This window comes from Eucalyptus grandis, chromosome 2, assembly GCF_016545825.1.
Source record: "Eucalyptus grandis isolate ANBG69807.140 chromosome 2, ASM1654582v1, whole genome shotgun sequence".
Taxonomy (NCBI): Eukaryota; Viridiplantae; Streptophyta; class Magnoliopsida; order Myrtales; family Myrtaceae; genus Eucalyptus; species Eucalyptus grandis.
This window is the reverse complement of record NC_052613.1, coordinates 51,877,657-51,889,099: the sequence shown is the minus strand read 5'-3', so window position 1 is coordinate 51,889,099 and position 11,443 is coordinate 51,877,657. Positions and strand designations below refer to the sequence as shown.

Sequence of the window (11,443 nt, the reverse complement as noted above, 5' to 3'; positions counted from 1 at the left end):
TATTATTGATCAATCATCTCATTAAAATTTTAATTTTATATCTACATTATCATGTGTCATGAATCATGCAAACTCTAATCCTATGTCCGCGCAAGATTAAGCAAGTAATCTCTTGGGTCTTGTGAAGTTGTCTCTCAGCTTGAGAGGGTTGCGGCTATGGCCACACCTCAATTTTGGCCTCAAGTCGATGATGGCTGCCAGTGCCTCTAGAGGGAGCAAGGGCAATTAATCCTTCATGCTTTCAATTTTTATCTACAATTTGCAATCTTTTCCACTCTATGTTTTTGCCATGCTTCATGATTTTCTTCTTTTCCGTACATTTTGGGTTTTCGTTTGTGGGTTTGCAAAAAGATGAAGAGGGCACAACATGGATTGACCAGGGAGTGTCGTGGCAAAGAAGTGTGAGGAATTCAAGCCTTGAATGAAAGCGAGTATTGATCACATCATTCAAACGTATTCTCTTGTCAATATATTTTGGGTGGGTAATTTTGGAATTAAAATGCCAATTTAGTAAATTACACATGGATAGGAAATGTAATATGAAATTTAATACAAAAGGTGACGATGATAATAGTAAGCTTTAAAGCGAGAGTGGAACATATTAATACAAAAGAGTAAAGATGGAAGGGGGTTCGTTTCGACCAAAAAAAAGAAGAAGGGAATTCGTAATTTTATTTTCTTTTTCTTTTTTTTAAAGTCTATGTTGGGGGAGGTAAGTGAACGCCACATGCGCGCCGCCTCACTGTCTGAATTGCCTCGTTTTCCTCGCGCTTCACCTTTTTTTATAGGAGGCGTGAATTGAATGAAATTGCTGCTCCTGTTTATTTGCCAGCAATTCCCATGCACACGGCCCGTTTCTGGTGGCCCGATTAAGAGGAGGGCCTCGAGAGGATAAGAAGTTGTTCTGTCCGTTTTCAACGACTGTCCCCTCGCGAGGATAATAACTTCTAACTGGTTCTTGTCTGAAAATTAGAATAGACCCGAATTGAATAAGAACTTTCTTTTTATAACAACGAACGAGATTCTCTTTTCTCGGAAATGAAAATAACCAACTTCAAGTGGTCACTAAATATGTACACGATCTCAAATTTATTCAAGATCTAAACGATAGCAATTATCACGTGGCGGCAGTAGCTTGAGTCGTCAATCTCTCTCCCTTTCTCTCTTTATCTCTTGTCCTCTCTCAATATAGATTTGGGATCGATTTGGGACCACCAATGACAAAGACAACCCACACGACGACAGTTATTATTATAGTTGATGATTACTGCAAAAGACATTGATTACTCTAGCTCTTACATAATTCTATTCTTTCATTTTCCGTTTATAATAATTTCTCACCAATCCTAATCTAGTTGGACTAACTATTTAATGGAGTTAGGTATGACCATAGCCATATCTGTAAATGGAATTTCGACATTGCATGCTTCATCAATGGCCTCAACACGCAAGCGGGAGAAAATTAGGGACACTTGGTTAAGAAGAAACCCTAAGTAAAATGGTGAACCACCCCCGTTTAGTCAAAACGCTCGATTTCTGTATAAGAGAATGTAACACATCCAACGCACATTCGTACATTAAGTGAATAAGTTGGATAAAAAGAGAAGTAACATAAGATCATTTTCATTCTTTAGGGACACTTCACATTTCTCCCTGGTCCGCCGTAGTAGAAGTAATTCCCCCACGCGTCGTTGTATTCCTTCTGGATGTCGTAGCAGTTGGGGTGGTCGGCGACGACCTGGAGGTTCGCCGGGGGGGTCAGGTTGTTGTCCCAGTCGACGACCTGCAGGTTGCGGAAGTAGGAGGCCTTGGCGAAGCCCTCCTCGGCGAACTGCCCGCTTCCCATCTGGGTCGTGGTGTGCAACCCGGAGGGCACGGAGTTGACGATCTCCCCGCCGAACTGGACCATGGTCGCATGGTCCATTAGGTGGGTGAACAGGAACGACGGCCAGTACCCAACTAGGATGCCTGGCCCGAATTCCAGCCACCAGTTCCCGTGCTTCGGATCCTGCAAAAAATCAAGGGAAGTTATCAATGCGGCACCATTAGATAGTGAATGAATATGAGCCAATGAATACAACAAACATCCGTGCTGATTAAGGGGAATGATACTAGTTAGTCAAACTATCGCGAATCGAGGGTTGCTTTGTAAAGGGAAAATGCAAAGCTGTATAGACAAAAAGAGGAGACTTCTAGGCACAAGCACAGGATAATCAAAGTCAATAATTGTAGCCATGCAATCAGAACAAGGAGCATGCTTCTTCCTTAGGTTTTGTCCCAATGTGCAATCCTCAATCGAGAAGCTTTCGCTTCAAGGCTGAGGAAAGTTACGCTCCTTGCCCAGCTTTTCCAGCACACGCCAGTGCATCATGCATAAAGATTTGATGATGTTCCCCTTTGATCATTGTCCTTGATAACCTTTCCACTTACTCTCCTCTTCCCTTCTTTTTCTCTATCCGTTTCCTATGCTTCTTTAATGGGACTGCTAAATAAAGATTAGTACTGATGAATCTAAAGTCAATTTCTTGATAAAAAGCTCCATGGTGGTCACCCCATTTCAAAGTAAAAGGTACTGGGGCTGACTAAGGTTTTCACGTTGGTGGAGCATGCAGGTGGAGCGGGTAGAACGTCACGCGCGCAAGCATGCACAGCCGATGTGAAATTCAAACGAAAAAGTAGACGAGCACACACACGAATCCAGTCAATGTCTTCCCCCCGTTCTCCGACGTATTGCTCATCGAGTTCGATGTGCATGAATCGAGAGTAATGTAGTGATATAGGAGAATACAATGTACGCATTGCGACAATGATATGCATACCTTCCATATCAACAAGCTGATGTCGAATTGGCCACCGTTGAATGAAGATGTGGGAGATATAGCAGCTCCAAGTGCAACCCTGCTGTCCGTTTGGACGAAGCCTGAACACAGCAAGTTGTAGCATCCTGTTGTCTGGTATGCATCGGTCTGCTCGTACCAAGTCATATATATATAGCAATCATCAAACAGCCCAAACGATGTTGTCAATTGTTGAAAAATGCGAAAAATTTCGTAGGATGTCAGTTTTATTCTCACCGTCCAATATGTAAAAAACCTTGGGAAGTTGTCCCCGTACAACTCTGGACTGACCTGTCGAAATTCAAATATGCATGTCCATGTTTCAGTCTATCGATATACACGCGAGTGAAAACAGTGAAAATTTAAGTAGTTCCCATCCTATTGATGCATCAGTACATTAAAATTGCTACGTGGATTCAGAAAATGATTTGAGGACAATAATTAGCTAGCTCAATGTAGAAAAGGAGAATAATTAAGTCACCTGCCAACCAGCTTCGATGGTGTTGAGATCATCGCCAAACGAGCCGGAGATGACCCAGATCTGGGACAAACTGAATTCGGATTGATTGGCGACTTGAGGCGCCCAAACATTGATGCTTGCTTTTGCTCCATAGTATTGATCTCCAGTCACATACCCGACCGCATGCTGTACGGGCACATTGTATATGTGAACATATCTACGTAGTGGATGCTTTTTTTTGTCTCTCTACTATAAATGAAATTTTATTTTCTAATGAACAAGCTTGATTCGCGTCAGCTGATTTCCGGTTGAGCATCGTGTCCACTCTACATAGACTAGTTTTGTATCTCATTTCACTCGCTTTTCTGAGATTCAATTTGGTTTTCCTGGCTGAACATGATAACCAGTTCTTGGCTATAGGAAATGAATGATATGCAGCACTTACCTCATGACCGTCATAGCTGAGAAAATCTCTTCTGACGCATCTTCCTGCTTTCCTTCCAAACCTTTGTAGCGAGCTAGCCCTTAATATGTCCTCTTCGCTCGTTCTCCGTATCGGGATTGTCCCTCCCGGGCACGATTCACCCGTGTTCCTCCACAACTGAAAATCCTCCACAAGCATCATCCCTGTCAGATCACCACTTGTCGGTCTCTCGGGCGGATCCTGAGCAAATAAACCGAGAAAACAAAGATATGAGTCTGCCACAGTGGCTGATCATGCCATGTTATTTAGCGTCAGGGAAGAAAATTACCGGTGGTTTGTGTCCTCTCAACAGTGGATGATCAAAAGCTGGCTGTTGATGCAGCAAAACACAATCTATAACTTCACCATGGAGGGTCTGAGATGAGGCCGAGAACAAATCGACGTTGAAGCATGCATACACAAATTAGCAAATGCCTAAAAAGGGAACCAAAAGGGCGAAGGGAGAGAACTATAGCTAATAAAGGATGGCGATGGATGCCTGAATTGTCTTGACCGAAGGCTTGTTGATTTTCCTGAGATGGGTCTTGATCTTGTTCAACCTGCGCAGCTCTTTCTGCGGCCGGAGATTCTGATAGTCGGCTGTGCGACGACGAGCATCGTTGAACCCCGACAGTCGGAACGGGCAGACGCCAGAGAAAAGAAGAAACGCGACCAAAACTGGGAGGGGTGAGAAGAGCTTACGACGCCGGTTTGAAGCGATCATGCTTGAGACAGTTCCCTTCGGCTAAATCCGCCTGTGCATGCTCGTTCTCTACAACAGCTCGGCGTGCTGTGCGCTCCGAAGTAATAAACTACACTACTACACTCGATCACAACAGGGGAAAAAACGAAGGTGGCGTCGCTCAGAATCTAACCCCGATGCATGCAGCGATGTAACAACGAAGGCTCATATACAAAAAGACATACGCTTTATATCATGTCGCGTTATTTTAAAACTTCAAGGGGACAACTGTCCTGAAAAGATTGGGAGGAAAAGCTCTGGCGAGCATGGAGTGCAATGGAATGTCTACTGCCGTTGAACTCCATGATGATGTCTGAAAGGCATGATCAGCTTTTCCATGTTGCCCGCGCCCTCGGTCCTACACGTACTTCTTTATGACTTTCGTTCGGCCGAGAGATGTGTGGTTTTCTCGCCTCATCATGGCTCGGAAGGTCCGGAAATTTGGCAGCGAGAAAAAAAAAAATAAAGTCTCCGCCCCACTAATTCTACACGGTATTAATGGGCGTGGTCCACCCTTAATAATCATGACATCTGTGCTTTAGTTAGTCGCATAATTCGGTTAATTCATCATATTTACTTCGCCGACGCGCGTCTCTAACGGAGTCATTAGCTTATGGAGCCGAAGCCAATCCTGGTGTAACCGAATTCGTAGACATTGGATTCGGTATAGTGATTGTGTGGAAGTTTCATGCGAGGTGTCAATTTCAAGTCGCGGGATGGTCTCGAGTCCCATTCACACTGACCCGGCAAACTATGTTTGGCCGATCTCTGACTGAATACCAGGACTTGGGTCCCATTAGTTTCCCTGATCACCAGGACTCGAGACCTAGGCATTTTCTTTTCTTTTTTTTCTTTTTTTTTTCTTTTTTCTCCTCTAACTGGTCATCGAGCTCGGCGATGGTTGGTGACTAGCTAGAGACGAGATACGGCGAGGCTCCCTCAAGGCTAGTGAGGTTGTCGGCTAGAGGAGAAAAAGAAAAGAGAAAAAAAACATTCAGAAAATTATTAAAAAATTAAAAAGAAATTCTACGTCATAAAAAATTTGAGAGTAATATCGAATGCATTAATATTTTTTTCTATTTCGAATATTGAAATTTTGTGCAATTACTAAATATGTTTGAATGCTTAGAAACTTATCTAGAAAGTATAATGAGAAAAAAATTATTTTTGAACAGAAATTATTTCATGGAACAAAATGACTACTAAATGTATCCTTAGTGATACAAACATGGTCAAAGAACAGTGAAAACTTCAAAACCACGGGTTGAAATTTTGTCCGAGGACGACGAGCCAACAGGTCCATCCCATGAGTATGATCACACATACAGAAGCGAGCCAAAATTGGAGGGCGGGGTTAGTTGAGCCTCAGGCATAATCTCATGCTTTTCTCCAGGTCGTCGGGCTCGTGTGAATTGGATTGGTGCAAGCAAACAATGTTTTCTGCGAGAACCAACGGGAGCGGGGGGATCTTGGGAGTCGGCAGTTCCGATGTAGGAAAAAATGAGACGGGGCGGCCAAAAAGATGCTTAAAAATTTGCCTTATTCTTACATAATTCGTGCGCTTGATTCGGTCAAATGAATGGGAAAGCGAAACCCTCGAATCCACAACAAAGATTCGGCAGGAAATTCACTGTTGTCCCCTGTGTTTGGCCCCTTTTTTGGGAAGACGACGAAACAAGCGAGTCAGAGTTCATTGAGCACTAAGAGCAGAGTTGCAAGTTAAACCTCGCTATTTATAAAATTTCATTACGTTCTTTAGACTGCAGATTTGAGCACGCTATGGTGGTAAGATTTGATCATGTCAAAATTCAAAGGTAAGTAGAATTAAGGAGAAAAAAAAAAAGGTGAAAATTTGGAAAGGGGGGGTGAAATCATATGATAAATCGTACATAAAGTCAAAGGTTGAAGGGGGAAGTACATTAAAATAGGAGCGGAGGCTTAGATATTTTGTCTTCCTTGAATGCGACAACTGGCGAAGAATATCCCATTGGACCGGAGAAGTAGGTTCCTTTCCAGATCAGCGCCCGTTGAATATTCTTCGGTCAGTTCAGTCAACAAGAGCTACCACCACAACTCTCCACGTCAAATGACCGGATTACCCTCCGCACTACCCCACCACCTTTAATTACAACATAAGCGTACTTTATCTCTATTTATTCGTTCATTGCTTGTTTTACTAAATGTTTGACCATACTTGAAAGAATCCCTCCATGAAAATTCTATCATCCCGCATCTCTCGTCGCTCTGATTGAGCTTGCACTATCATCAATCTCATTACTTGCGATGAAAGCTCAATAATGTACAGAGATTCTGCTGTCAACAGTGTCAGTATCTATGAGAAAAAAGAGTCCGCTCCTCCAAATATAATTTCGCCATTAAGATCTCTCTAGACGTGACGTTCCAAATGGATGGAGTGCACGTATTCCGGTTGATCCGATCCAACCTCATCCCCATCCAAGATAATGGCCACAGCGGCAGGGCACGATGGTCTTTTCGCAGTTCAATGGACGAGAGAATCCGGCACCAATTTAAAAAGAGAAACGGGAACCCCCCGGGCTCTCCCGGCCGAATACAGAAAAGTCAACGCGTGGATATGCGCAACTTGCGCTTCGGTCCACCTAACCGTCCATCTCATCCCTTTACCAATCGGAGGAGCCCAGAAGCTGCGAGGGTTCCGTCGCCTCAGCCTTCCGGAATTGAACCCGGGTTCACTTCACCGCTCCTCTTCTCGATCCCGCCTCGCATTAACGACTCGTTCGAAATCGCAGAAATCCCTCAAGTTGCTCCATTGCACGGCTCCATAAGAACCGTACCTCCCGCCGAGTTCGGCCCTCTTTCTTTTCTTTTTGTCCGAAGAGGCGTCGTCGTCGGCCTCAATCGATGTCGGTCTCGGTTCTCCGAGCGAGTCCCGCACGCCGCGACTCCCCCGAGCGTGCGGAACTCAAATGCTTGTGTGGGGATGCCCAACTCCCCTGTTAGAGCACAACAGTGGCTGCTTGTGTAAGCTTCTTGTTCCAGATAAGCATCACATGCAAGCTCTCCCACTTGTTCAGTCAACTATCTTGCAATATCTTGAATTTCTTTAGTTCCATTCAATTGCCAAGGCTGCTTCGCCATATGTAATTTCTTCACTTGCTAATAGCAATATAAATTCTTCCGAAGTCACACAGAGAGAGAGAGAGAGAGAGATGGAATCTCCTCCGCCCCAGAAGTTCGCACTCCCGGTGGACTCGGATCACAAGGCCACCGAGTTCCGCCTCTTCTCCGCCGCGAAGCCCCACATGCGGGCCTTCCACCTCTCCTGGGTCTCCTTCTTCGCCTGCTTCGTCTCCACCTTCGCCGCCCCGCCCCTCATTCCCATCATCCGCGACAATCTCAACCTCACCGCCACCGATATTGGCAACGCCGGCATCGCCTCCGTCTCCGGCGCCGTCTTCGCCCGCGTCGCCATGGGCTCCGCCTGCGACCTCTTCGGCCCCCGCCTCGCCTCCGGTTCCCTCATACTCCTCACCGCCCCCGCCGTCTTCTGCTTCTCCCTCGCCTCCTCTGCCGCCTCCTTCCTCGTCCTCCGTTTCCTCGTCGGCTTCTCCCTCGCCACTTTCGTCTCCACCCAGTTCTGGATGAGCTCCATGTTCTCCCCCAACGTCGTTGGCTGCGCCAACGGCCTGGCCGGCGGGTGGGGCAACCTGGGCGGCGGCGCCACGCAGCTCATCATGCCCTATGTGTTCGCCATCATCCGCGACGCCGGCGCCATCAAGTTCACCGCGTGGAGGATCGCCTTCTTCATACCCGCCCTGTTCCAGACCCTGACAGCCTTCGCCGTCATCCTCTTCGGCCAGGACATGCCGGACGGCAACTTCAAGGAGCTCGAGAAGGAAGGGGACAAACCCAAGGACCAGTTCTCGAAAGTGCTCTACAATGGCGTCACCAACTACAGAGGGTGGATACTGATGTTGACCTATGGGTACTGCTTCGGGGTGGAGTTGACCACCGACAACATCATCGCCGAGTACTTCTACGACAGGTTCGACCTGAAACTGAGCACGGCGGGGATGATCGCGGCGAGCTCCGGGCTGGCGAACCTCTTCTCGAGGCCGATGGGCGGCGTGATCTCGGACGTAGTGGGGAAGAGGTTCGGGATGAGGGGGCGGCTGTGGACGCTGTGGGCGGTGCAGACGGTAGGAGGCGTGTTGTGCGTGGTCCTGGGTCGGGTCGGGTCGTTGGGTGCGTCCATTGGGGTCATGATCGCCTTCTCTATCTTCTGCCAGGCGGCTTGCGGGCTCACTTTCGGCGTGGTTCCCTTCGTCTCTCGGAGGTAAAAGACTTTCTCATTTTTCACCCTTTCTATCTTGAGAACAACATGGTTGTTTGAAAAACTAGGCTATATTTGCATGCTTTAGGTGCATATATAGGAGTTCAATTATTGTTAGCAATTGGATTAGCTCACCAAAACTCATCTCAACAAGCACACGGTCGAATCAAGTTCCTAGTAAATAATTATAGAAGAAAACACAAAAAAAAATACTAAATAACACAGTAAACCCCCACATATTTATACGTATAGAAGAAATGTCCAAGCTCATTGAACTGGAACTCTAGTATCGACCATTCGGTCTAGTTCGGCTATCCTGATAATCTACATGAGTCGAATAGCTAGGAAATTTAGTGCTTCGTTGAGCTCGAGTCAAATTTTGAACACCAAGAATTTGAGTCGAGACAAGATTACAATCTCTGGCGTCCGACCACGCCCTACATCTATATATGTTTAAAGGGCAAGGCATCACTCACGTAAGGGGTGGATGAGATCCCAGTTCCGCAAATGGAAGACAAATATCTTGGATGAAGATGTTAGCATCAAATTTTTGGAGTGTGAGTTTTTGATGATTATATTCTTTATTTTTGTATTACTGTATCCAAACAAACAAAACATAGAGGAATGTACTACTTTTTGGATTCCAGTGAACTCAAGTGGGATACGAGGATAAGGTTTAGTTTAAGAACCCGTATTGAGTTCGATACAAGTTTAGTGTATAATTGAGACTAGTAAATTTCAAATTTGAGACATATTTCTCGTCACAAGACCAAATAGATCTATTTCCCCCACCATATAACTCTAACGGTGGAGCTTCCTCTTAGGACTGGTAATTGGTGTTAACATATCATAATCATGTTTGTAATTCGTGTCAGCATATAAAGTTGGCTAAATCATATTATGTATTCAAGTTTTCTCTTTATAAGTCATGTTTTATCCCATGTTGTGTAAATGGGTCTTGTCCGACATTGCTAACCCTATTTATCTTCTTGTTTAATACATCAGAAAGATTTCCTTAATCTCTCGCACGTAATGATTTCAGGTCACTGGGGTTGATCAACGGAATGACCGGAGCAGGGGGCAACGTCGGAGCCGTCCTGACCCAAGTCATATTCTTCCAGGGATCGAGGTACTCGAAGGAGACGGGGATAACCCTGATGGGCATCATGATCATATGCTGCACCCTCCCGATCGCCTTAATATACTTCCCGCAGTGGGGCGGCATGTTCTGCGGCCCCTCGGCGGGGAAGAGCGGGACCGAGGAGGACTACTACTTGTCGGAGTGGAGCACCAAGGAGCAGGAGAGCGGCTTCCATCAGGCGAGCGCGAAGTTTGCCGACAACAGCCGGAGGGAGAGGGGCCGGCGATTGGTGGCCGCCGCTCCTAGGAGCCCGGATGCCGAGGGCCATCCTTCTGTGCAGGTCTAAGTAATACTCTCGAGGAAGTCACCCTCGTCACTGTTGTTACACAGATTTTCAAGCACATAACTCTAGGTGATATATCTGTCTAAGTAAATCTCCGAATTGAATGGCGGGAATTTGAAGCAAATTTGGGAATTCATATAACATGTCCATGTCTCCTGTGGTGAGGTTAGTTTATCGACGTCGACATTAGTTCACTAGATTTAACATCAACATTTCCTTCTATCAATACATCATTGCGCTTGTGAATAGTTATCGATATATAATATAAGGGCAATGAATAATACATCAAAAAAAGATGTTGGGGATTTCATGAGAAGAATAATAGCAAATACATCCAGATAACAATTGCGTTAAAAATAAAAGATATTTTATTTTGGATCTTTTATATCGTTGGAGAGAATAAGTTTACAATAATTGTTTTGATTGATAATAACAATAAATGTCTAAACATTTAGATGATAAAGGTTAGGAAATTATTTGTTGATTTTTTCCAACTAAATGCAACTATTGATGATTGAAGATGATGTAAACTTTTGTTATTAGATTTGTGAAGATTATATTCATAATCGCAACATTACATAAGCCGAAAGCTCATAGATATGCAAGGCCAAATAGGCCCAAAAACATTCTAGGTTTCGGCCATAGGCCCAAAACGGGAACAAAGGCCTAGATGAGCCGGAAGAGAATAATCCAAAGTGCATTGAATTAGATCATGTCATAATGCAAACCCTTTTCAATTTAATTTAACATATAAGCATGTGCATAGATTGCAATCTACATATGCTATAGTTGACTTTGGTTACATACCATATAATTGACTTTACTACCAAAAGATGCGCAGTGGAACACCAAAAATAAGATTTTTGTAATTCCATTTTTTGGTAGAAATAACAATTTGATCTATTTAGATTTATTATGATTCAGGATATTTATATATCTATCTATTTAAATCTATTAGAAAAGTCCACTTTTGCACAGTAATTTGAATTCCTTGTGAATGTTAATAAACAGTAAAATATTTTCTCATTTCTAGGAAACTTTAAGAGAAAACAATATTTGAAGAAAAGCCTATAAATATATCTACATAATCCGTTAGACGGAAAAAATGAGTTTGACCAAAATAATATAATGTAAAAGAAAATATTGACGCTATGCATAAAGATATTAATAAATAAATAAAGGAGTATCCATACTCATTAATTAAT

The 11,443-nt window shown here is 44.2% G+C and overlaps 2 protein-coding genes across 4 annotated transcripts; one reads left to right on the top strand and one right to left on the bottom strand.

Moving 5' to 3' along the window:
• Nucleotides 1-1,515: 1,515 nt before the first annotated feature.
• On the bottom strand, nt 1,516-4,746 carry LOC104433516. The gene is made up of 7 exons (XM_010046285.3): nt 4,260-4,746; nt 4,050-4,136; nt 3,743-3,961; nt 3,319-3,483; nt 3,075-3,128; nt 2,820-2,966; nt 1,516-2,008 (listed from the first exon to the last, which is right to left on the bottom strand). Exons 1-7 carry the CDS (start codon nt 4,482-4,484, stop codon nt 1,631-1,633), a joined length of 1,275 nt encoding a protein of 424 aa, XP_010044587.2. The 5' UTR covers nt 4,485-4,746; the 3' UTR covers nt 1,516-1,630.
• Nucleotides 4,747-7,183: 2,437 nt separating this feature from the next.
• Nucleotides 7,184-10,379, top strand: LOC104433517 (high affinity nitrate transporter 2.5). 3 transcript variants are annotated; one of them, XM_039306247.1, is made up of 3 exons: nt 7,184-7,502; nt 7,673-8,817; nt 9,857-10,379. In XM_039306247.1, exons 2-3 carry the CDS (start codon nt 7,691-7,693, stop codon nt 10,239-10,241), a joined length of 1,512 nt encoding a protein of 503 aa, XP_039162181.1. In that variant the 5' UTR covers nt 7,184-7,502; nt 7,673-7,690; the 3' UTR covers nt 10,242-10,379. The 3 variants fall into 3 exon arrangements, with proteins under 3 accessions (XP_039162181.1, XP_039162180.1, XP_010044590.2); XM_039306246.1 differs by having other exon boundaries at nt 7,665-8,817; XM_010046288.3 differs by having other exon boundaries at nt 7,184-8,817.
• The last annotated feature ends 1,064 nt before the right edge of the window (nt 10,380-11,443 follow it).